This window comes from Zalophus californianus, chromosome 13, assembly GCF_009762305.2.
Source record: "Zalophus californianus isolate mZalCal1 chromosome 13, mZalCal1.pri.v2, whole genome shotgun sequence".
NCBI lineage: Eukaryota > Metazoa > Chordata > Mammalia > Carnivora > Otariidae > Zalophus > Zalophus californianus.
The window spans coordinates 21,423,261-21,450,865 of record NC_045607.1 but is presented as its reverse complement, the minus strand read 5'-3'; the positions used below and the strand labels follow the sequence as shown (position 1 = coordinate 21,450,865).

At 36.2% G+C, this 27,605-nt stretch overlaps 1 protein-coding gene and 1 pseudogene across 11 annotated transcripts in view; both read right to left on the bottom strand.

Moving 5' to 3' along the window:
• The window catches only part of PTBP3 (polypyrimidine tract binding protein 3), a 124,162-nt gene that overhangs the window by 52,123 nt on the left and 44,434 nt on the right, over window positions 1-27,605 (bottom strand). For 7 of the 11 annotated variants that reach the window (XM_027614598.2, XM_027614599.2, XM_027614600.2 and 4 more), the window contains 2 exons: window positions 9,112-9,281; window positions 5,139-5,285 (listed from right to left, as the gene is read on the bottom strand). In XM_027614598.2, the coding sequence (XP_027470399.1) occupies window positions 5,139-5,285; window positions 9,112-9,281 (317 nt within the window). Of the gene's footprint in view, window positions 1-5,138; window positions 5,286-9,111; window positions 9,282-23,262; window positions 23,418-27,605 lie in introns of all 11 variants that reach the window. The other 4 variants (XM_027614608.2, XM_035723463.1, XM_027614609.2 and 1 more) reach the window with 2 other exon arrangements.
• On the bottom strand, window positions 13,052-14,460 carry LOC113934067 (annotated as a pseudogene).

Here is a 27,605-nt window from a genome sequence, read left to right as displayed (position 1 = left end):
GCCATCAATCTCTCTACCAATCCTTTCTATCAAACAATTCTACATATATACTCACTGCTACTAGTATTACTATTCTTGTTCTCATAGTTCCTCTTCCTTCACTCTTCCTCTTTGGAATTTGGGATACCATAGTGAAGAAATATAAGAAGCCATGGTATATAGTGTCCTAATCATTCTAGAGTTCTCAATACATTCTGCATTAGTACTTCACAGAGCACTGAGTACAAAGGTCTCTGAGTAGCAGGCATGCAAGAAATGCTTTTGACAATAAAAATCTGAGAAAATAATACCTGAAAAGACAGATTTATTTTATAAATAACTCTATAGTTTCAATTTTTAATTAGGCAAAACATTTTAAAAAATAAAATTGAGGCATACTCTCCACTGAAGACAACAGAAAAGTCAGGGGAAAAAATGAGAAATGTTTTTTAATCTTCTTTAAAAAATTTTATTCATTTATTTGAGAGCAAGAGAGAGAGAAAAGGAACAGGGGAAGGGGCAGAGGCAGAGGGAGAAGCAGACCCTTGCTGAGCAGGGAGCCCACTGCGGGGCTTGATCCAGGAACTCTAGGATCATGATCTGAGCCCAAGGCAGACATTTAACCAACTGAGCCACCCAGGCATCCCAAGAAATGTTTTTTTAATATATAAAAAAATTATTTCACATAGCTGACTTATGTTCTGTGTCTTTGATGCTAAAAATTATGAGGCAGCAGAATTCCTACTTATGGGAGATAATTTAAAAAAAATTCTTTTAAGACTTTATTTATTAGGGAGAGAGAGAGAGAGAGAAAGAGCACAAGCTCGGGGGAGAAGCAGAGGAAGAAGGAGAAGCAGACTCCCCACTGAGCAGGGAACGTGACTAGGGGGGGCTCGATCCCAGGACTCCAGGATCATGACCTGGGCCAAAGGCAGATGCTTAACCCAGAGTCACCCAGGTGCCTCTAATTTTTAAATGTTTTACAAACAAACTTTCTGAAATAGTTGTAGTAACTATTAATAAAGAAAACAGCAGTAGTGTGATTGGAAAATCAACAAATATTTTATCCTAGTGGGGGAGGGCAAATATACTCCATGTAAAATTTAAATGTGCCTGGATAATATGAAAAAGACATTTCTAAAATTGAATTGTAAATGAATATACAATAAAATGCACAGATCTTAAGTGTACAGGTGATGATTTTTTAGGACAACATTTTTAGGGAAAATCCTTCCATGGTTATCTCTTTGCGGATTTATAAATGTTCACCCACAGGTCAAAAAAAACCTGTCTATACCATAATAACTATAATTAATAAAACCGTATCTCAAATGCTATACTTCAAAATATGATCTAAATGTTTTACCAGTAATTGTAGTTTAAATAAAAGGATAAAATATTTGGTATTCACCTGACCTTCTGGCAAGTATGTCCATAGGAAAAGAAGTTATGTGCATGTTTTGGGTCATCTTGCTATTCAGAGAACAAAAGATAATGAAATAGTAATTTATCAGTTTTCTGGAGCTGTCAGAATAAAAAGACATTTGGTACATTTTATATATGCAAACAGGTACTTTCAATTCTGACTTCAGCTTTGGTGTAGGACTTTGAATAAAAGAAAAATTACTATATTTTATCAAACACCAATGCATAAAAACTGCACAAAAGTAACAAAATGGAAAGGGCACTGGGAAGAAATCAAGGCTATCTAAGAATAAACTAGGTCATTTCAGCTGGCTTTGGTTGCCAAGCAACTGGGATTTCTCACAGTTTCCCTTTAGAATAACCAGTCTTTAAGAGTTTTATTAAATTGTTTATTTCTTCTTCAAGACTTACATTAACATATTTAGGAATCAAACTAATAAGAAAACTTCCATGACTTATATGAAGGAAAATTAAAAACTCTAATGAAAGACAAACTTCCTCTTCCAAAGGATCAGAGAGTAATATAAATATGTTAATTATCTTCAAATTAATCTATAAAATCAACCCAAATCCAATTTTTTGGGAAGGGGTAGGAGTTATCAAAATAATTCTATTCTGTATGAAGAAATAAATAAAATATTGTAGCTAGTTGGGGGTGCCTGGGTGGCTCAGTCAGTTAAACATCTGACTCGATCTCTACTCAGGTCTTGATCTCAGGGTTTGAGTTCAAGACCTGCACTGGGCTCCACGCTAGGTATGCAGCCTACTTAAAAAAATAATAATAATAAATAAATTTTAAAAATATAGTAACTATTTAATGGCTGAAAAGAGAGAGTAAAGAATGGGGCTTTGCCCTATTCAATAGATCAATACTGGAGACATGAGCCCTAGGGACATGGAAACAGGAATGGAACAGAATGGAATCCAAAAGGTAGTCTGGATTAGACACTGAGTGCATACCAAGTAAGCAGCCCACACATGAGGGTACATGGGCCATGCAAGTAGAATGTGTATGCATGTCTAGTAAGTGTATATATGTATATTGTAAGTAGGGAAAAGCAAGTATATGGAAAACTAGAACATGACAAAGGACAAGTTTCACATTAGTTGATAATAACAAATGGGTTATTCAAAAAAACAATAAGGGAGAAACTGGTCACTGGGAGTTAAAAAGAAAAAAAACAAAAAACCAAAGCCTACTCTCACTCCTCAACTCCAAAATATTTCTAATAAAACAAAAATTTAAACATTAAAATAAAAACAGCTAGAGGCGCCTGGGTGGCTCAGATGGTTGGGTGTCTGCCTTCAGCTTGGGTCGTGATCCCAGGGTCCTAGGACTGAGCCCCGCATTGGGCTCCTTGCCCTGCAGGAGGCCTGCTTCTCCCTCTCCTTCTACTGCTCCCCCGGCTTGTGCTCTCTCGCTCTCTCTGTCAAATAAATAAATAAAGTCTTAAAAAAAATAAAAACTAAAAATAAAATAAAAATACAGCTAAAACACAAAGTATGAGAAGAAATAGGTAAAAACAAAGTTTTTAAATGTTGCTATGCTAGGTCTTTATGAGCATGGTATCAAAATCAGAAACCATAATACAATCTTAAAGAGATTTGACTATTATATAAAAATATTTTAAAAACTGTATTAGCAGACAAAACTGAGAGACAGAAAGTAGAATGGTTGCCAGAGGCTAGGAGAGTTGGGGAATGAGGAATTAATGTGTAGGGTACAGAGCTTCAGTTTGGGAAGATGAGAGAATTCTGGAGAAGATGGTGGTGACGGGTTACACAATGTGAATGTACCAAATGCCGCTGAACTGCACTTATAAATGGTTAAAATGGTAAATTTTATGTTATATATATTTTACCAGTTTTAAAAATGAGGAAAAAACTTCATTAACAGAAATCACTATATATGTAAGTTATCAAATAAATATTAAGTAAACAATAAGATGTAATTTCTCATCTAGCATATTAACAAAGATGACAAGAAAACTGCTTGCTCACACATTATCAGTGGCAACTTAAGTAAAATATATTCTTTAAAAAAAGCATACAGGTAACATTTATCAAAATATAAAATATGCATATGCTTAGTCCCAGCAATTCTGAGGCCACAAATGTAAACCAGTAAGACAATGTTGCCAAGTGTGCTAAGATATGTAAGAATGTTGCTACAGTGTTATTTGTAAAAGCATAAAATCAGAAACAATTTGAATGTCTATTAACAAGACATTGATAGATTATGGCTAACTTACAGAAGGGAGTATTATGCATTCATTTAAAAATCATGATGTGGGGTGCCTGGGTGGCTCAGTCGTTAAGCATTTGCCTTCAGCTCTGGTCATGGTCCCAGGGTCCTGGGATCGAGCCCCGCATCAGGCTCCCTGCTTGGCGGGAAGCCTGGTTCTCCCTCTCCCACTCCCCCTGCTTGTGTTCCCTCTCTCCTGTCTCTCTCTCTGTCAAATAAATAAATAAAATCTTTAAAAAAAATTTTTAAAAGAAAATCATGACGTAATTTTACCTTTATTGTCATAAAACAATATCCATGACACATTATACAGAAAAAATAACCTTTCAAAACATTAGGATTACAATGATGTAAAATTATATACATAGACAATTATACACCTGAATAGAGAAGGGGTACACACCAAACCGTTAGCAAAATGTTAGCTAATTAGCTCTCTTTGGATAACTGGATTGTTTTCGATGTTGTTATTTTTTACTTTTCTAGATGGTTTGAATGTTTTACCATGAGAATGTATGCTATTTTGAATTTTTAAGTCAGTTTTTGATTTAAAAAAGTCTAATACCTAAAAAGTTTAGTATCTAACATCTCATTTACTAAGTTTATATAGGTTATTATATATCATTAATATCTCTTAGAACAAGTTAAGGATTATGCCCAGAAGTTATTGTTTTAAAAATGTGGAAAACTGTAATTTAACTCAGTAGCTTGTACCACAATGACTTCCAACACAGAATCAAAGAGCTGGAGGAGTTCTTTTGCCTAGTGCAAGAGTATAGGGGCCAAACTTGCTCTTAACATAGTAAAAAACCTCTTTCCTGCTTTGTGGATTAATTTTTCTACCCTTAAGTAACTTCAAGTTACTATTTTGGCTACTACATATCAACCTGGAGAGACACAGAAAAAGTCAACATGAACTATATCAAAATAAAAACTGAAAAATTAGGTTAGAGATGTTGATATTCTACATTCCACATTCATCTAGAAGAGTCAAAATTCATTTAATGACCATTTCTATACAAATTCTCATTAACATTTTAAATGTTAAGTTCAGTTACTTAACATCACAACAGAAACTTCACTCAAATTCTTAACGCCTCTATTATATATTCTGTACATTCTGTAAAAAGTTCCTTTTAGATCTGAAATTTTAAGAGATAGATAAGAATATAAGTTTTTTCTTTTACTCATTAAGTTTCAAGGGAAAACTAACACAATTCCTAATACCATAACTTCAAACCTATTTCTAAGTAGTATACTTAAGCCTTCATGTAAGAATTTACACACACAATCTTTACTAATCTTTACACGCATCCCAACATGAAGGAAATCACATGATTTTTTCCCTCTGAAAAACAGAAAGTTAATTTTCTATTAAAAAATTTTCTATTATAAAAATTAAATTTTATATTATATATATAATATATATATAATTTATATTATACTATGTGTTCTTGTAACTAATTTTTAAAATGCCTTTAATACTTACAGCTTGATTAGGTAGATTGTCAGTCTTAAGTTCTCTGTGGTTGGAATACTGAATAAAAACAGGCTGGCTTCGAAGGTGAGGAGTAACAGGAGTGTAATAATTCACCATAGTAACAGCAGCTTCCTCAGAAGCCATTTCTAAGAAAGCCTGCAATAAACACAAGAAAGCAAAGTGAAAGCTCATGTTTTGAAAGACAGCTAAGACCTATGAAAAGACTTTTCCTTCAAAGTGTATCACTGATGTTAACTGAAAACACATTTGAAAAGTTGGGTTCAATAAAGGATTTGGGACTGGGAAATTTGCCAGATGAATAAACGATTTCATGTGGTTTTTGGTTTTTTTTTCTGTTCTTCTAAAATCTAGAAATAATTAAAAACGCAAAAATAAAGGTGAGCATCAGCACTGTAAATGGATGCTTTCAGGGGTTGGATTTAATAGCTCTTTCCTAAACAAAAACTTCTCCAAGATGAGGGGGGCGGTGGAGGGGGGGGAATAATGATTTACTCTCCTTTACCTTCTACTAAACAGCTGTTTATGATACAATTAAGTTTATGATGCAATTAAAAAGAGCATTCAGGTGCAAAAGCTCAATTGTTCAAATTAGGGAAATGAGAAAACTTCCTACATTAAGTCAATATTGATTTGAGTCATTCAAGTGACTTTTTTTGAGATCTGTGTTAAAAAATACAGAGGGACGCCTGGGTGGCTCAGTCGGTTGAGCATCTGCCTTCGGCTCAGGTCATGATCCCAGAGTCCTGGGATCTAGTCCCGCATGGGGCTCCTTGCTCGGCGGGGAGCTTGCTTCTCCCTCTGCCTGCCGCTCCCCCTGCTTGCGTGCACTCCCACTCTCTCTTTCTGACAAATAAATAAAATCTTTAAAAAAAAAAAATTTAGAGACATCAGGCCCAAAATGATGTCACCTATACTAAGCCAAAGTCACCAAACCAAGACTTAATACCAAACAATTATAGTTTCAACCTCTCCCGAGTGGAATCTTAAACGATCCATCTGGAAGCACCTGGTCAGCACCAGTGAGGTTATCTGCCTAACAGACCCCCACCATCCCTAAAGGAAGGTGACCTTGCCTGACAGAATTCACTCTGCTAGTAACGTCCTTGTCTCACCCTATTCTGCCTATAAAAGTCTTTCATTTTGCACTGTTCTTTATAGCTCCTTTCCATCTGCTAGATGGATGCTGCCCAATTCATGAACTCCTGAATAGAGCCAATAAAATCTTTAAAATTTACTCAACTGAATTTCATCTTTTAATATCTGCAATCATTGTACTAATATCAGATATTTGAAAAATAATACAGGAAGAGCTGAGATGGAAGAAGATCCTTGGGACTTATGTCTTACTCTATATATGGCTTCTTCTGGCTATCAAAACTCCTGAAACTTGTGTGACAGGTTTTGCCACCCTATCTTAATGGTTAGTTAGGAAGATGAAATAGTAACCATTCTGACCCGTCAGAACTACCTGTAAGAACATCTCAAATCTGAAATGCAAGAAGAACCCCTGATCCCAATCAATGCAAATTTCTAGTTAGACAATTCTTTCTCACTACAACAGAGCAAGTGTACAGTAACCACTTCAAATTATGCATAAAACATTTACAATTTATTTATAAAAATATGTATTTATTAACAACAAAATTTCCTGAGCACAGAAAATGGCAAATATCTATAAATCAATTTATTTGTTTATAGTTATATTACTTGTTAAGTGTTTCTATTTGGCAAATATTCCAGTAAAGGAATATTAACTTGACAAATGTTAAATGTGATGCTTAACTGTATCAATCAAATGTCACAACTGAATCAATTAAATGCTTTAACGAACTAACAATATTCTATGAGGTAGTAATGTTAGCCACATGACAGTCGATCAAGTATTATTAATTAATCCACAATAGATAAAATTTCACTATCTTCAAGGAATAAATGTCCACATGCAATTTAAAAACACTATCCAAATGTATCAGTAATATACTTTTACTAGTTTTTCTAAGAGGTTAAAAATGACAAAGGTAACCAAAACAGCTATAGCAATACTTTCTATCTGGTTTTTAATCATCTTTTCAACAAAGAAGTTGTAAACTGTTTGCTAATAATATTCACTATATGGGGGGAAGAGTTTCTGAAAACTCCTTCAAAAATGCAAAGAACTAAACTCAATGTCTAACAGTCACACAAAAGAAAAGCTAAACGTCTTTGGAATACATGATTTTTGTTATAGAAAATTTTTCCTGAAAGTATATACAACCTAAAAATTCATACGTAAAAATAAATTTTTCCACATGGAGCCCAGTAAAGGAATTATTTAGGTTTTCCCAAAGTATCCAGAGAAATCCATTTCCATAAGGGGTGGAGAAAAAAACCAAAATTCACTACCCACAGAAAGGCTGGTGCAAATATCCCCCAGGCTGCCCTCAACACTCTACCTCTAAGTACCATAGGAGAGATTATACCTACAAGTAGTTCTAATGGCTCACATGACACTCTCTTGCTAAAGTATATTACTAACAAAATATTTTCTAAACAGGATTTACGATCCAAAGATAAGCAATTAACCTAACAGTCAGCACTACAGATAAATAATAAATACAGAACCAATGGTAGAGACAAAGACAAAGTGTGATGTTGCCTGCTGCCCCTCATAACCATTTGACAGAATGTACAGGATACAGTACGTGAAACATGATAATGTACATGATATATATACATGATAAATCTCACAGCCATTAGACTTGGCCAAGTTGGCTCTTTTAAAACTACGCAAACCACACTATTCTCAATAGTGGCAACTGAGTTAAAGATCCAAGTGCATGTACTATCTCCAAAAGATGCACGATGTGTAAACACAACAAAAGTTGAATACTAAGACATGTTATTTAACCTCTCCAGATTTAAATAACTTCATCTGAATTAAATGGGAATGTTTATTTAGTTTACTAAAGGGCCAGAATCTTCCAATCTCTTTCATATCCAACACGTATCAATCTATTTATAAATCTATTTATAATGTATCTTAAACTTATTTATGAAAATTCTAAGAAATAGGGATTTATCACAATGTATTACACAATGTCTAGGGCCTAAATTTGTTGTCCTCCTCTTATAGCAATGCTCAGTATAAAAGGTTTTCAGGACAACCAAAAACTGGGAAAGAACTAAAGAATTCATCCTAGTGGGGTCTAAGCTGGAACAAGAAAGCAGATTGTTCAAATTAACATGAAAAGTATTGTATTTTTGTCATGGTCACCACAAAAGCAAGTTTCCTTATTCACCTTAAGAAAAACCTATTAACTTCTGAAATGAAAAACTTCTAACAGTCTCTTTGGAATTATTAAAGAAACTGTATGTTAATTCTACAACTAAAATACACTATACATTTCTATAAAGATTTTGGAAAACTTAAATATTCTTTTTTTTTTAAGATTTTATTTATTTATTTCAGAGAGAGAATGAGAGATAGAAAGCACGAGAGGGAAGAGGGTCAGAGGGAGAAGCAGACTCCCTGCTGAGCAGGAAGCCCAATGTGGGACTCGATCCCGGGACTCCAGGATCATGACCTGAGCCGAAGGCAGTTGCTTAACGAACTGAGCCACCCAGGCGCCCAGGAACTTAAATATTCTTTAATTGCCAAATAAGGTATAACTTATATCCTCTCTCTCTGTCTTGGTCTTCTGATAACCAAAGGATATTTTCATAAACTATTTTGTAACTAAGAATATAAAATGTTTTTTGTTAAGGAAGAAAAGGACAAGTCACTGAATAAGAGATAATTCTATGTCTGTGTTAATATTTTTGTTTGTTGCTTCCTGTCACGCACACAAAAGATTCTACTGAAAAAACTACTTATGTAAAGCAAATAAAATTTAGAAAAAACAGAAAAGTTCAAGAAAATAAGTGATCTTTAATACTAATACCCAGAGTAATCACTGTGGTTCAATCTTTAAACATTACATACCTGGCTTTTTCCTTTCAACATCAAAAGATTAGTAACTTTGCCAAATGGTAGACCTAATGATATGACCTCTGCTTCGGTGACATCACTTGGAATTTTGCGAAGATGGAGAACACGGGAAGGCGAACAGGGAGGTCTATCTCCTTTAAATTTCTTGTTGTCATTCCCATTAGCTAAAAAAATATAAGATTTTTTGAAATTACTGAAACTATTTTAGGTTGACATACTACATTAACCCTATTGTCACGTTTCATCCTCCAATAGTTTTAGTTTTTGAAATTCAGGACACTATGGGCATCAGGGAAGAGAAGGAAAGTGGAAAACCATCCACCTTCAATGAATAGGTGTTTTTGTTTTTTCACTGCAAGTATTAAATTTGTTAAAAATTCAAGTCTGATTTTTAACTTCAAGGAAAACATTGGATAAATAAATTACGTTTTTAGAGGTATCTCATACCTCTAAATAGTACCTCTAAAGAGTCAACTATTTGTTGTGAGTAGAGAACAATGTTTAGGTCTCTAATGTATTTTTATTTATTTTTATTTTTATTTTAAGATTTATTTATTTGACAGAGAGAGACACAGCAAGAGAGGGAACACAAGCAGGGGGAGAGGGAGAGGGAGAAGCAGGCCTCCTGCGGAGCAGGGAGCCCGATGCGGGGTTTGATCCTAGGACCCTGGGATCATGACCGGAGCCAAAGGCAGACACTTAACGACTGAGCCACCCAGGCGCCCTCTAATGTATTTTTAAAGATTTTTTCCTAATTATTAGTTCTAGTGCTAAATAAATAAGAATAACTTTTAGTAAAGATTATAAAAGAAATTTTATATTTACTACATCCTGAGGGGATTTGGATTTGAGCTGTATCAAATTAACTTTATTTCTTAGGCATTATGTTTTTACTAATCTTTTTATGAAGTGTTTTTTTAGAAGCTAAACTGTGGTTTCCTAATATAATCTTAGTACTAATTATGTTGCAGTAGGTCTTAACATAAGCATCATCTTGTTAGAAATGCAAATTTTCAGCCCTACCCCAGACCTACTAAATCAAAAGCTTGGGGTGGGACCCAGTAACCTATGTTTTAACAAGCCCTCCAGATGATTTCGATGCAATCTGAAGTTTGAGAACCACTGCTGCACAATAAAGAAATCCATTGGCCCAGTTTACAGCTAAATTTTATTTAAATCCTTTTAACACTGACAATAACTAGAACTGACAAGCCTGTAAATGAATACTCAAATTTATGTACATAAGATTCAGAAGTGTTTTTCCCCAAAAATAGCACCATGTATGACTGAATGAATGCAAATTATCTGAAAGCCCTGAGTTTCATTACAGTGGGTTTTTTTAAATGCTAAATAGTACCATACTTAGCACTATTAGGAGTAAAATACAATCTTTCCAAATGCCTAAAATTATCATTTTTCCAAACATTAATGGAACTTTGCAAACAAATAACATGAAGACCACATAAAAATTATATGGCAATATTCTGTACCCATATCTGTGGCCCAGAACTCAACTTGCTTACAAGTGGGTAGGTTGACTTAATAACCCAAGCCAGCACTCACTCCCAAATTTTCTGTTCATGAATGCAGGCAGCATCGTACCCAGACCCCGAAGACTATCAATTCCTATAGGGCCTTAGTGGCTGTGCCTGTATATAGCAAATGCCTAGCAAGACTGCAAATAACAGGCAGTCAAATATTTATTCAAATAAATCTGGGAAGCAAGAGATTCTTTTCCCTCCTCTCAATCACCCAGAAATACTGATTTTTCCCTCCAAAATGACTGATTACATTTTTCATGTCCACTCTCGATGTCACTAAGTTCACCTATGATCTTCCCCCTTCTATTCTGCCTTCCTCTAGCCTTACTCCCCCTCTACTGTCACTCAGATCTAACATCTTACCAACCAAACTAAAATAGTGTATCACATCACTATTCTGCTTTAAACACCCTGATGGGCTTCCAACCACCTAGAATGTCCCTTAGTTTCTAGTTTTCACTTATACTGCCTCACTTGAGTTGACAATATATCTGAGATAAATCTTACTAATTTTAACAGATGAAGAGACAGGTCCAGAGAATAAATGATTTTTGTACATAGTTAGCAAGTGTAAAAAGTGTCATTCAAACTAAAGTTTAAAGGTAGTATTTTTTAGCACAAAAATCTCAAATGTCTTACCATTCCTAGAAAAAAGCAAGCAACTTGATACTGACATAAATTTTCAAAGTATGTGCAGATTAATGTGGATTATAATGGTAACACTGTCACGAAATCAGAACCCTACATATCATGTTCTAGATAGGAGCGAAAGGGCACGGGGTGTGCCCTTTTGCAACCTCCTGGTAGGCCTAGATGGCCAGACAACAATACTATCATCTTGTACTTTCGTAACCAGTACAAGGTGTTAAAAAACTGGAAAAACATCCTAAAAGCAACAGGATTTTATCAATTTACCCAGAATATTCCAAAACAAATGAACATTTAGAAGGTTGTTTCTTTAACAGAGGTTTTAATCATTACCTGTGTAAGTAAAAATGAACGCCTATATATGCTATTTGAGCTCGTGTTAGACTATCAAATAAAGACCTATGGTAAGGGACACCTGGGTGGCTCAGTTGGTTAAGTGTCTGCCTTCGGCTCAGGTCATGATGTCAGGGTCCTGGGATCAAGCCCTGCATCTGGCTCCCTGCTCAGCGGAGAGCCTGCTTCTCCCTCTCCCTGCCGCTCTGCCTACTTGTGCTGTCAAATAAATAAATAAATAAAATCTTAAAAAAAAAAAAACCCATGGTAACAAATTTTTATCGAGAAATATGCATTAGGGGTGCCTGGGTGGCTCAGTCAGTTAAGCGTCTACCTTCGGCTCAGGTCATGATCCTAAGGGTTCTGGGATCGAGCCCCCCATCAGGCTTGCTTGGCAGGGAGCCTGCTTCTCCCTCTGCCTCTCCCCCTGGCTTGTGTGCACACTCTCTCTCTTTCAAATAAATAAATAAGATCTTAAAAAAAAAAAAAGAACTATGCAATTATAGAAACCCACCATTTTAGGCTAATTGCTCTGAATTATAAAAGTGCCTGAACTATGTTAAGAGCATGGGCTATTAAATCAGACAACCTGTTCTAACCACGTTACCTGGCATAGCTGAGCCTCAAATTCTTTTCCAGTCAAATGAATATAATAACAAGACTATTTTGAAAATTAAATTAGATAACATAAATACTAGATGTAGGGGCACCTACATCTTGGAGGGTCGCTCAGTGAGTTAAGCATCTGCCTTCCGCTCAGGTCGTGATCCCAGGGTCCTGGGATGGAGCCCCACATCAGGCACCCTACTCAGCAGGGAGTCGGCTTCTTCCTCTCCCTTTGCCCCGCCCCTGCTCATGCTCTTGCTCGCACTCTTGCTCGAACTTTCTCTGTCTCTCAAATAAAAAATCTTTAAATACTAGGTCTAATGCCTAGCATATACTAATCAATAATATGTCTCGATTTTCTTAGGAAGGACTATTTTACCTGGAAGTAATGTTCTTTCTACCTTTTTGGTATTAAAATGAAGACCATAGGTGACAGTGACTTTTTTCTCTTGATGTGCTTACTTAGCAAAATTTAAGACATTGCTCAAAATTAACTAAAAATTTTATTATTCTATGAAATCTAAAAATCTAAGAACTACTCATCTAGATGACCCCAGAAAAGGTTATAGCCAAAGACTTGATGAATATAATAATCTGAAAATGGAAAATATATAAACAATCACATGGCCATGATTTACTAAAAGTCAAAGGAAACAAGGAAATTCTAATGTATTAAATACATGACTTTGAAGAATGACTCTGTACAAAATACTTTAGAGACTTCCCAAAAATTTTATTATGAAAATCAGCATTCAAAATACTTAGCTTGTAAAAAATCTTGATTTTATTAAACAATATATTGAAAACTACTGAATGCCTGCTACATATTAGGTTACAAAGGAAATAAGTAGAAGAGTCTTTTTTTTTTTTAAACCATGGGCATTTTTACAAATCAACTGTTTTGACATTTCATAATTGGGAGACAAGCAGTGTTTTAAAACAGAGCACTGAACTTGAACTCTAGAATACCTGATCTGCTACTTGTTAACTAACAATATGTGGGCAAGTTACCTAACGTCTGTTTTCTCATCTGTAAAGCCTAATAAACGGAAATGCTGGTACTTTAAAAAGGCCAAAAATATAACATCAACTGAAAATTCTGAACGAAATTTAATTTCTTTTATCATCAAAAGTTAAGATACATTTTCTTCAGTATTAGGAATCTTGATTCTTAACATAAATTATCATGTCTTATAAATTTTATATTATAAATATAAGCTGAATGTTTCTTCAATCATCACTGCCACTTCCTGATTCACTCAGGTGCAAATCATTTCTTAAACTATTCATCAGAAGGCCATTGTTGTCATGAGATCTATTCTGGCCGGCATCTGTATCAGGAATCTTGCAATGTGGCATGGCAGACATGGCAGGATGTCCTGAGATATAATCCTCTGGATCAGAAGGAGAGGATCTACACTCTTCATCGTCTGAATCACTGGAACTATCCTCACTACTTGAAGATGATGAACTTTTGGAATCCGATGAATTATCACAACTACTCATCTGTCCATTAGACTAACTTCTGCCTTCAGTTCTCTCTCAATATCATCCATTGGAGATGCTGGGGACATTTTGTCTTCAGATGGAGACTGTTTCACAAGATGGGGAGTCCTGGCTAAAGTCTGCATTTGTTGCTGCCATTGCTCTCAACGATACTGAAGTTTACGACTTCCTTCAACTCTTGTTCTTTTTACAGTGATGTTGCTGCTGAGTTTTTCCAGTCAGCATTCTCCAGTGTCATGGTTAATAATTAAAATGCATTCCTTTAAGTAAGGTTGCTCTGAACCTTTGAAAACAGTTACTGGTGGAGTTGAACCCTCTATATCTGGCACAGTTATTGTCACCTGTTCACCTTTGCCGACTGCAAGCTCTCCTTCACAGGAAGTGTCAATAGAAATAGAAGCAGGTTTGAAGTCATAGTGTACAGTGTGGAAGGCGCAGCATGGCTGCTTCTCGAAACTCTCGTCTAACGTGAGAACCCGCTTGTGACGGTCCACGTGCAAGGGTCCTGCTGCTCCATTCATCATTATTCTCCCGCTGTGACTTGGCCTTGGCCACCTGCGCTCACTCCCATCTGCCACCTCATCCTGAAGCAGCTGCATTTGCTGTGGCCCGGGCAGGCAGCAGACTCCAGAAGAGTCTTTTTAAAATTCATATATTCCCATCTCAAAACTGGAGAAATCCACCAAGAAAACTATCCTAGAAATATGGATCTTTTTATTTTTTTAAAGATTATTTATTAATTTGAGAGAGAGAGAGCGAGAGAGAGAGAGAGCACAAGCAGGGGGAGAGCAGAGGGAGAGGGAGAAGCAGGCTCCCCGCTAAGCAGAGAGCTGGATGCAGGGCTCGATCTCAGGAACCTGAGATCATAACCTGAATCGAAGGCAGACGCTTAACCGACTGAGCCACCCAGGCGCCCCCAATATGGATCTTTTTAAAAATGCAACTTTATTAGGTTATACTTTAGATATAAAATCCACCTACATTTTAAATGCAGTATGACAACTTTTGACAAATGTATATACCCATATGACGGCAAAAATCAAGATATAGAACATTTCCACCATCTCCAAAAGTTCCCTGGTGCTCCTCTGTAGTCGGTCCTCCCTCCAAAACCCCCACCTCCTCAAGCTAAACATGTACCATATGACACTACCATACTGTCTTGATTACTATAGCTTTAGAGCGATTCTTTTTTCTTTTTTAAATTATTAATTTTTTTTTTTTTAGTAATCTCTACACCCAAAGTGGAGCTTGAACTCACAACCTTGAGATCAAAAGTCAAATGCTCTTCCAACCGAGCCAGCCCCTTTATAACCATTCTTGAAATCAGGTACTTATCTGGGGGAGAATTCACATCATAACAGTTTTGAGTCATCCAAAACATATACATCATGATTTCTCTCTGCATTTATTTAGGCCTTCTTTAATTTCCCTTAAGAACGTTCTGTGGTTTTCAGTGTAATGGTCTTACACATATTCCTGACCCTGTATCCTGCAACCTTAGTAATTCTTTAGAATTTCCTACATATACAGCTTTATTCCTTACTTTGCAACATGTATGCCTTTGTTTTTCTTTTTAATATTTTATTTATTTATTTGTCAGAAACAGAGAGAGAGAGCACAAGCAGGGGGAACGGCAGGCAGAGCAGGCAGAGGGAGAAGCAGACTCCCCACTGAACAAGGGGCCCGATGTGGGACTTGATCCCAGGACCCTGAGATCATGACCTGAGCTGAAGGCAGACGTTTAACTGACTAAGCCACCCAGGTGTCCCTGCCTTTTATTTCTTATTCTAGTTTTATTGACCTGGCTAGAACTTCTTGTACAAAGTTGAAAAGAAATAATGAGATTGGACATACTTGCATCACAGTGGATTTCAGTGGATAGGATTCCTTTACACCGTTAGGTATGATGTAGTTTCATACCTTTATCAGGGTAAACAGGTTCCCTTCTATTCCTAGATGGCTGAGGGTCTTGTTTACCATAAATATAAACTGAATTTTTCAAATGTCATTGCAGGATATATTAAGATGATCATAAAGTTTTTCTCTTTATTCTGTTAATAGAGTATGTTGCACTAATTTTCAAAAGGTAAACCACTTTGTATTTTTGGAATAATTCTGACTTGGTCATGATATATGATCTCCTTTCCAAAGATATACAGCTGAATTTAATTTAACACATTCTAAATATTATTTTTGGGTCCATTTTCATGAAGGATATTAATCTGCAGTTTTCTTTCCCCTCCTGTATCAAAGGTAATACTAACTCCATAAAATAAAGTGTTCTTCTCTTCTATATTCTGAAAGAATTTGTGTAGCACTTGTATTATTTCCTTAAATAAAGCCATGAGGTCTTTCTTTCTCAATTTGATTTTTAAAACAGGTATAGAGTTATTTGGGTTTTCTAGCCATTTTGCATCAGTTGTGGTACTTTGTATCTTTCAAGGAATTTGTCCACTTCTAAACTGAATGAATGCCTGTTCATTCATTTTATTGGCTTAAATTGTTCCTAATACTTTCTTAATCTCTGTCTTAGCCTGCTTAGGATATTATAACCAAATACAACAGACAGGGTGGTTTAACAATAGAAATTTACTTTCTCATAGTTCTGGAGATTAGAAGTCCAAAATTAAGGTGCCAGCATTTCACTTTCTAACAAGGACTCTTTTCCTGGCTTACAGACAAGGCACCTTTTCAGTGCCCTCACATGGCAGGGATGGAGGCAAGAGCAAGCTCTCTGGTATCTCTTTGTAAGGACACTAATTCCATTATGAGGGCTCCAACTCCAACGCTCCATTTCCACATACCCACATTGAAGATTGGGCCTTACACACATGAATTTGGGAGATATACAAACATTCAGTCCGTAACACTAGCCTTTTAATATATAGAAGCATTCTTGATGTTGGTAATTTCTCTCATTTTTTGGTCTACCTAGAAGTTTATCAGTTTTACTGACCTATAAAAAAACAACTATTGGTTTCATTATTTTTTCTTACTGCTTGTTTTCTATGTCCTTAATCTAAGCTCCTCATATTTAATATTTTCGTCCTATTTACTTGGGAGTTTAACTTGCTTTTCTCTGCTATGCTTAGAAGTGTAGATAATTCATTTTATATCTTTTTCTTTTTTTTTTCATGTTTTATTTATTCATGAGAGTCAGAGAGAGAGAGAGAAGCAGAGGCACAGGGAGAAGCAGGCTCCCCACCTAGCAGGGAGCCCGATGCAGGGCTCGATCCCAGGACCCCGGGATCATGACCTGAGCCGAAGGCAGACGCTTAACCATCTGAGCCACCCAGGCGCCCCATACCTTTTTCTTTCCTAATATAAACATTTAAAGCTGTAAGTTTCCTTCTAAGAACAGTTCTAGCTGCAGCCTTCAAAGTTTAGTAAATTGTGTTTTCATTTTAATTCAATTCAAAATATTTTCTAATTTCCTTTGTGACATATTTGATGCATGGTTAAGTGTTACCTTTTTTTATAAGTAATTCGGAAAATTTCCCCCATATATTGATGATTATACTTTTTTGATTTCTAATATAATTTTAATGAAGTAAGAGAACTCACTCTACATAATTTTAATGCATTCACCTTTATTGAGACTTGTTTTGGGATCCAAATATAGCCTATCTTGGTGACTATTTCATGTGAACTTAAAAAAATGTGTATTCTAATAGTGTTACAGAAACCGTTCCATTGTCAATTAAAACAAGCTGGTTGTTAGTGTTCAAAACGTCTATATTAGGGGATGTACAAACTTTTTCTTAAAGGGCTACATAAATATTTTAGGCTTTGTGAGACATATAATCTCTGTTGCATCTATTTAACTCTACAGTGGTAGCACGGAAGCACCCATAGGTATGTAAATAAAGGAGTGTGCCTGGGTTCAAATAAAGTTTTATGTATAAACACTGAAATTTCTATTTCATATAAGCTTCATGTATCTCAGAATATTGTTCTTTGTTTTATTTTTTCACAATTTAAAAATGTAAAAATCAGTCTTAGGTCACACAGAATATAAAAATGGGCAAATAAGACAGATTTGGCCCACATGTCACAGTCTGTCAACCCGTTCTGTGTCCTGATTTTCTATTTACTATGTTACCAATTACTGAGATAGAAGTTTTGAAATCTCCAGCTATAACTGTGAATTTGTCTATTTATTTAGTTCTATTAGCTCTGTAATTGTGTATATATATATATAACAATTTATATATTTATATATTAATTATATTGATTATAAATAAAAATTACATATTATAAATAAAAATCATGCTAAATATAAAATTCTATGCATTGCAAATAAAAATCATACTTTATATATTTTTGTATATTATTATATATTAAAATTATATATATATTTTCAAGGTATATATACACTTACCAAGAAATACAAATAAATACAATGGAACACAAAATGATAAATAAAATGAAGTATTAAAAAAATGACCTAAAGAAAGCTAGGAAACAAAGAATAAATGGGACAAATAGAAAACAAATAGCAAGACGGCAGGCTCAGAACCAACCGGGTCAAATAATTTTATTAAGTGGAAATGGCAAAAGATTCCAAATAAAAGGCAAAGTTTATCAGTCTGATAAAAGACACAATTATATGATGTGAAGAAGAAATCCATTTTTTTAAAAAATATTTTATGTATTTATTTGACAGAGACACAGTGAAAGATGGAACACAAGCGGGGGAGTGGGAGAGGGAGAAGCAGGCTTCCCGTGGAGCAGGGAGCCCAATGTGGGGCTCAATCCCAGGACCCTGAGATCATGACCTGAGCCGAAGGCAGACGCTTAACAACTGAGCCACTCAGGTGCCCCAGAAATCCATTTTTTTAAAAAGTTTTATTTTTAGGTAATCTCTACATCCAATGTGGGGCTTGAACTCACAACCCCAAGACCAAGAATCACATGCTCTACTGACTGAGCCAGCCAAGTGTCCCAGAAGAAATTCATTTTAAATATAAATCTCAGGTTCAAAGTAAAAGGAATGAAAAAAGATAAATATGTAAACAGTAATCATAATAAAGCTGAGCGGCTGTACCAGTATTGAACAAAGTAGACTTCAGGAAAAGGAATATTACCAGGAATGAAGAGACATTTCATAATAAATCAATTTTTCAAGAAAAGAGAATATGTCATGCATAAATGAAACATATAAACATAAAAGGCAGATAATCTCTGCTTTTTAACTGGAATCTTTATACTCTTTGTTTACTTTTGTTTAAGTGACTGCACTGCGGATAAATCATCAATATGCATCTTTAACTTGCCACAGTCCACCTTCAAATGATAAAACCTAGGTATAATGTAAGAACTTTTCAAAGTATATGTCTACTTCCCTCATCAAAACCTTTCTGTTACCGTCTTTTATTTTACTTTTCACATATGCTATAACCCCCCAAATATATTACTATTATCTTACTTTAGTCAATTATCTTTTTTCTTTTTACATCATGTGTTATACACTTAACCTATCTTTTTTTTTTTTAAAGATTTTATTTATTTATTTGTCAGAGAGAGCACGCACACAAGCAGGGGAAGCAGCAGGCAGAGGGAGAAGCAGGCTCCCGATGCGGGACTCGATCCCAGGAGCCCGGGATCATGACTTGAGCCAAAGGCAGATGCTTAACCAACTGAGCCACCCAGGCATCCCTTAATATATCCTTTTTTTTTTTTAAGACTCCCCATCGAGCAGGGAGCGCAAAGCGGGGCCCAACCCTAAGACCCTGGGATCATGACCCAAACCAAAGGCAAACACCTAACCAACTGAGCCACCCAGGCGCCCCAACACTTAATGTATCTTGTAGACCTTTCCATAGAGAGGAATCTATACTTTTTTCCCCTTTCTTTCCTTATTTTTACTGTAGTAAAATCACATAGCAAAATTCAATATCCTAACCATTTTCAAATATAGAATTCAGTGGTATTAAACATTCATAATGTTGTGCAGCTATCACCACCATCCATTTCAGTAACTCTTTTCATCACATAAAACTGAAATTCTATACTCATTAAACAGTAACTCCTTCCTATTTCCCTCTTCCTCCAGCCCCTGGCAACCACCATTCTACTCCCTGTCTCTATGACTTCGAGTACTCTCACTTCCTTTTGTGCATATTCTACAGCTATTTTCTTTGTAGTTACCATGGGGATTATACTTCATATCTTCAAGTTATAACACTCTAATCTGAATTTATGCCAGCTTATCTTCAGTAATATACAAAAACTCTGTTCCTTTACACCTCTATCCCCAACTCTTTCTGTTGATGTCACAATACTATAACCTTATACACGTGTGCCCCAAAACACGAACTAAAAATTCTTTTAAATGCATTAGTCTCCTAAATTACATGGGAAAAAATGTAGAGCTACAAATAAGTCACATGCTAGTTTTTATATTAGTAACATTTTTAAAAATGCAGCTCTTGTGAAAGACCTGTACTGTGAAAACTATAAAACACTGATAAAAGAAATGGAAGGGAACACAAAGAAATGGAAAGGCATTCCATGCTCACAGACTGGAAGAACAAATACTGTTAAAATGTCTATACTACCCAAAGCAATCTACACATTTAATGCAGTCCCTATCAAAATACCAACAGCAGTTTTCACAGAACTAGAACAAAAACAATCCTCTAAAATCTGGTATGGAACCACCAAAGACCCCAAACAGCCAAAGCAATATTGAAAAAGAAAAGTAAAGCTGGAGATATCACAATTCCAGACTTCAAGTTATATTACAAAGCTGTAGTAATGAAAACACTATGGTACTGGCACAAAAACTGACATACAGATCAATGGAACAGAAGAGAAAACCCAGAAATAAACCCACAACCATATGGTCAATTAATCTTTGACAAAGCAGGAAAGAATATCCAATGGGAAAAAAAAGAATCTCTTCAACAAATGGTGTTGGGAGAACTGGACAGCAACATGCAAAAGGATGAAACTGGCCCACTTTCTTTCACAACACACAAAAATAAAGTCAAAACGGATTAAAGACCTAAATGTGAGGCCTGAAACCATAAAAATTCTAGAAGACAACACAGACAGTAACTTCTTGGATATCAGCTGTAGCAAATTCTTTCTAGGTATGTCTACTGAGGCATGGGAAACAAAAGAAAAAATAAATTACTGGTACTAAAGCAAAATCAAGCTTCTGCACAGCAAAGTAAACAATCAACAAAACTAAAAGACAACCTACAAAATGGGAGAAGATATTTACAAATGACATATCCAATAAAGGGTTAGTATCCAAAATATATAAAGAACTTATAAAGCTCAACACCTAACAAACAAATAATCCAATTAAAAAATGAGTAGAAGACATGAACAGACATTTCTTCCAAGGAAGACATGCAGATGGTCAACAGAGAGATGAAAAGATGCTCATCATCACTTACCATCAGGGAAATGCAAATCAAAACTACGAGATATCACCTCACACCTGTCAGAATGGCTAAAATCAGTAACACAAGAAAGAATAGGTTTTGGTGACGATGTGCAGAAAAAGGAACCATCATGCACTGTTGGTGGGATATCATATGGTATTTCTTGTTTTCTATGTTGCTTAGCATAATACTCTCTAGCACCATCCATGTCATTGCAAATGGCAATATTTCATTTTTTTATGGCTGAATAATATTCCATTCCATATGTGCGCGTGTGTGTATACACACATCTTTTTTAAGACTTTACTTGAGAGTGAGTGAGAGAGTGTGCGCGCACACGAGTGGGGGGAGGGGCAAAAGGAGAAGGGGGAGGGGAGAGAGGGAGAAGCAGACTCCCCACTGAGCAGGGAGCCCAACATGGGGCTCAATCCAGGACTGCGGGATTATGACCTGAGCCAAAGGCAGATGCTTAACCAACTGAGTCACCCAGGTGCCCCTTAGGATCTCTACCTCGAACATGGGGCTTGAACTCACAACCCCAAGATCAGAAGTCACACATTCCACCAATCGAGACAGCCAGGCACCCTTTTTTTTTCTTAATCTGTGATTGGACTTTAGAGTCAAGTGTGTTACACACAAATGATCTAATTTATTTTTTTAAATCAAATTTATTTAAACTAAAACACAAACAAAGACACTTTTGAAGGACAGTTTTGCCAAATACAGGACTAAAAAAAAATTTAAATCTTCATTCTTTTAGGCCCACTGCTTTCTGGCCCCCAAAGTTCCTGATGAGAAACACGCTCATATTCTTATTGAGGATCCCTTGTATTTGCTGAGTTGATTCTCTCTTTTGGCTTTCAAGATTCTTTGTCTATGGAAAGTCTGATTATAATGTGCCTCATGTGGGTCTCCTTGAGTTCACCTTACTTGGAGCTCATTAAGCTTCTTGGATGTTTATACTCATGTTTTTCATCAAATTTGGGGCTGTGGTGGAACACCTGGCTGGCTCAGTCAGTGGAGCATCCGACTCTTGATCTAAGGGTTGTGTAAGTTCAAGCCCCATGTTGGCTGAAGTGATTACTTAAAAATGCAATCTTTATTGGAGTGCCTCAGTGGCTCAGTTGGTTAAGCATCTGACTTCTTGGTTTTGACTCAGGCACGGCTCATGGGGTTGAGCCCTGAATCGGGCTCTGCACTCAATGGGGAGTCTGCTTCAAGATTCTATCCCTCTATCCCTCCACCCACTTGGCACACACTCTCCCTCTCTCTCTAAAATAAATAAATCTTTAAAATAAAATCTTTATTAAAAAATAATGTGGGACTGTGGTAACTCTGGAAATCAGATTCTTCCCCTTCTTCAGGGTCTTCTAAGTTTTTGTTACTGTTTTATGTTTTTTTGGTTGTTGTAAGCTATCTCTGTACCAGCCTTGGGTTTATGTAAATTTACGATCTTCTCTGGTTTCTTTTGAGCCTTCTCCCAGGCATGTACTATCACTTTCTAATCTTCCCTATAGATGCAGTCGTTTTTTTAATGTGTCTTTAATATCTCACTCCCAAAAAGGGTGAAAGAGGAAAAATGAAGGGAGAGGGAAAGAGTGCCAGCTCTTTGAATTCACTATAAGTCATAGGAGGAGGGGGGGAGTTGGCTACAATAGGAGGAAATGCAAAGACAATGGCTGCCTGCCTCTTTGTCTGCAACTGTGCGCTCAGAAGAAGCAATTAACAAACAGAACACAGATTCCTGAAAATTAAGAAGACATGGTCATTTCTAACCATGTTGGCTCCCTCAAGCTATTTATAAGCTGCTTCTGGAACATGTACGTAGCTACTGGGGGGCACCTGTGTGGCTCAGTCGGTTAAGTGTCTGTCTTCGGCTCAAGTCATGATCCCAGGGTCCTGAGATGGAGCCCCGCATTGGGCTCCCTGCTCATCGGGGCGCCTGCTTCTCCCTCTCCCCCTCCACCCAGTCCCCCACCTCCCTCCCCCCGGCTCATGCTTTCTCTTTCTCTCTCTCCCAAATAAATAAAATCTTAAAAAAAGAAGAGGAGAGGATGGGTGGCTGCTACAGTGCTAAGAGCTGAAATTGACCAAAATTAAACACAATTTACCTTCTAAGTCTTCCTCTGGAACAACTTGCAAGCTTTCAATAGATTCCAGAGTTCCAAATTACAGAAAGAGTCTGTCAGTGCAATTGTTGTCTAGGTAGGGAGTCAGATTCCTGGTGCTTCTTACTCCACTATTCCCAGAATCCTCCTTCAATTATCTTAAATTTACAAAACAAAACAAAAAAAAAAAGGAGGGAGAAGTCATATATCCACTTTGTGGATATTTACCATTTTGTACAGACCCAAGTTTCCAGCTGGTATCATTTTCCTCAAGTCTGAAGAATTTCCTTCACCATTTCATGTAACAGACATCTGTTACTGACAAATGCTCTCAGCTCTTGTATGCCTCAAAGAAAGTTTGATTTTAACTTCATTTTTGAAACTTTAAATGGATATAGATGATTATATTTATTTTTAGCACTTTAAAGATGTTACTCTGTTGTCTTCTTGCTTACAGTTCAGACAAAAAATTTTGTATTCTTACCTTTGTTCTACTGAATAAAATGGAACTTTTTTCCCTCTGGCTATTTTTAAGATTTGTTTTGCATTCCTGGTTTTCAAGAATGTGATTATGATGAGCCTTGGTGAGGTTTTCATTGTATTTATCCTGCTTGTGGTTCATTGAACTTCTTAGTTATGTGGCTTTATAGATTCTACTATATTTGGAATATTTTTAGTCATTATTTCTTCAGGTATATATACTTCCCTGTCCCCATCTTCCTTTCTGGGACCTGAATTACACACATGTTTGGACCACCTGATTTTTTTCTATAGTTTACTGAAGACTCTGTTTAGTTCTTTCTCAATCCTTTTTGGTCTGTGTGCTTTAGTCTTCTTTCTATCTATCTATCTATTTATTTAGGATTTTATTTTTAAGTAATCTCTCCACTCAATGTGGGGCTTGAACTCACAACCCAGAGATCAAGAGTCATGTGCTCCACTAAGCCAGCCAGGTCCCCCCGCACTGCTGTCTTTAAATTGACTTATCATTTATTCCGCAGAACAAGTGCAATTAATGCCATGCCATGTGTTTTTTAGACATATTCTTATCTTTAGAAGTTCCATTTTTCTCCTTATTACGCTAATAGTTTAAATCCTTAAACATACTTTTAATAACCATTTCGAAGTCCAAATCTGCTAATTTCATTATCTCTGCCATCTTCTAGGTCTCTTTTCTTTTTTTAAGGCTTTATTTATTTATTTGGGGTGGGGGAGAGAGCGCACGAACGCATGCGCATGCATGCACAAGAGCAGAGGAAGACACAGGGGCAGGGAGAGGAAGAGGGAAAGAATCCCAAGCAGACTCCACTCTGAGTGTGGAGCCCAATGTGAGGTTTGATCTCCCAACCCTGAGACCATGACCTGAACTGAAACCAAGAGTTGGACACTCAACTGACTGAGCCACCCAGGTGCCCCATCTAGGTCTCTTTCTGTTGACTGATTTTCCTCCTGGTTATGGGTCACAGTTTGTGGTTCTTTCCATGTTTGGAAATTTTTGATTGAACAGTCAACACTGTGAGCACTAGAATTTGTTTTATTCCTTTAATGTGCCAGATTCTTTTCTGGAAAAAAAGGTACTTTCAGATCAGGCAATTGTTTTAGAGCTTGTTTTTAAGCTTTGTTAGAGTAGGTTTAGAGTAGCCTTTATGTTAGAGCTGGTGTACTGTTATTGGTAAGGCATGTGTGACTTACTACTTGGCAACAGATTCAAAAGGAGATTTCTGGAGCACTTTTCTCACAGAGCTCCCTTCTTTTCCATACACTGCTTCCATAGCTCCCAGTTGCCTCAGCCTTCCCAAACTTGGATCTCTGTCTCTTAACTCAGCAATTCTGCCATGTTTGCCTGGGATCCCCAGGCAATCTTACATAGTCCAGAAAAAATGCCAGGGTGATTACAGGGCTCACCTCATTTGTTTACTTTTATCTGAAATCATAGTCCTGCATAAAATAAAGGCTGCTTTAAAAAAAAAATAACTGCTCATGTAAAAAGTCTAACTGTAGAAATTCCAAATCTGGAATGGTGACATACAAAGTTATCAGTGACTCAGGTTCTACTTGTCTTTCTGTTAGGGTGCGGCCCTCATCCTCATCACCTAAGATGGAAGCTGGATAAAAGAGGAAAATTGCAACCATGTAGAAACGTTCCAGAAGTAGCTTCTATAACTTCCACTTGTATCTCATTAGCCAGGACTTAAACACATGACCACACTTAGGTATAAGGAAGACTGAAAAGTAGCTATTTAACTTGGGAGGCAATATGTCCAGATAAAAATTAGTGTTGGCACTAAAGAAAACAGAAAAGTATTAGGGTACACAATAGTCTCTACCATAATTCCTAAGATTGAATTTAAAAAGAGAAATATACAATTCATGAAAAACATGTAAAACATTTTCATAATTATCAAAGGACATTAAATTAAGACCTACAAACATGAGATCACAGGTCAGATTCCCAGAAGGAAAGGCACAACTGTGCTTATCACCAATTCCATTTGATGTCTTTGCAGTAAAACCACAAATGTGTAATTCTGAATTAATTTAACTTGAGAAATTTCTTCTCCATGTGTAAAGTAACAGGTGTTAATATGTTGATCCCATTAATAGAACTTTGCCAGCAGCTAAATTATAACAGTTTTATCACCATCTGCTAACAATGAAAAACCAGTTATTACCCAATAATGACTGAATGTTGAATCATTTCAATGGAATAAAAATAAAGCTTTTGGGAAGTCATTCCATCAAAAGTGAAATATCTAATACTAATGGAAACTGAGTTTTAAAAAAGTCCTACATTAAAGGGGTGTCTGGGTAGCTCACTCTGTTAAGCATCTGACTCAATTTTGGCTCAGGTCATGATCTCGGCTCAGGTCATGATAGGGTCGTGAGATTGAGCCCCAAGTCAGGCTCCGTGCTGGGCATGGAGCCTGCTTAAGATTCTTTCTCTCTCCCCCTCTGCCCTCCTTCCTCCCTCTCAAAAAAAAAAAAAAAAAGTTCTACATTAAAGATCAACTTTTTGTGAGGTAATAATACAAACAGAAGTTTTCGTGCAACAGTGTCATGATAAAAATACTGTTCTGACAGTCCTATGGGGCAGACGTGTACCTGCAATTGGTTTGGTACATACATAACTCCTTTACCAAACAAGCAATATTCTACTAACAGAGAGATACTATAGTCATCAAATTTTAGAAATTATTTTTAAATCCACATTTAGATTAAATGAACCACAAAAAATTTGTGATAAGATTATACTGAATACCAAAAAGGTCCTTCAGCATAACAGGACACCTGACTCTTTCACCTACCCATTACCAATGTGATTTTTAAAATTTCTGTATCTTTGAAAAACTACCTCACGCAGGGATTAAAAACTCTTTTGTAAATGAGCCCTAAAACCTTTCTCCCCAAATTTGTTCAAAATCAACTAGGAATCTTTATTATAGTCAAAGAATGGAACACCTAAATCTTGAAATTTTAGTGCTTTTAGAAATTTGCAAATATTAGATTAAATAACACAAAAATATTTTTGCTGTATAAGTGACCTCAAAAAAAAGTGAAATTTCCCGATGTCATGTCAACAGCCAAGCCCCTCAGTGAAAGCAAACTAAAATTATAAATTTCCCATCAAGAAAAAAACAAAAGAGAAATCTCGTTTTTCAAACGTGTTTAAAAAAGAAGCCTATCTCTGTTCAGATTCTGATGGGAAAATGTGAATGTTTGGATTCTGAATTTTCTCTTCCTCTGGTATAAGAATCTCCAAGGCAATAAAATTAACATATACATTAGAACATTTTAGGGGCTGGTGATACCTTAGAAAGTCTAGCAGAGCAAACACAAAACACCTTAGAGATTCTCACAGAAGAAAAAAACAATTAAGCTAAAAATTATGACTCACACAAGGAAAAACACTAGACTATAAGCAAATATTTAATAGAAGGATTAAAGAGCACATTAGACAAAGCTGAACAGAGAATGAGTCAATCAGAAAACCATTTTAAGGAAATTATCCAAAATATAGGACCTCAAGGAGAAAGACATGACAATGAATGTATGAGGTTAAAACAAATGCAGGCCTGAATGAAAAGGTCCTATACATGTCTAACTTGAGTTTCAGGAGGAGGCAGTTCTGGGAAGAGCTGGGTCACTCCTAAGCAGAATAAATGAAAGTAAGTCTCCAGCAATGGTCCTCAACACTGGCTGACCCTTAGATTATCAACTAAGAAGCTTTTAAAATAAACAAAAAACACTGCCTAGACCTCCACTGCCCACTCCCCGACCCCGAAACTTTAGAATTGGTGTGGGGTAGGTCAAGGTATCTATATTTTCCTCAAAGTTCCCAAGCTATT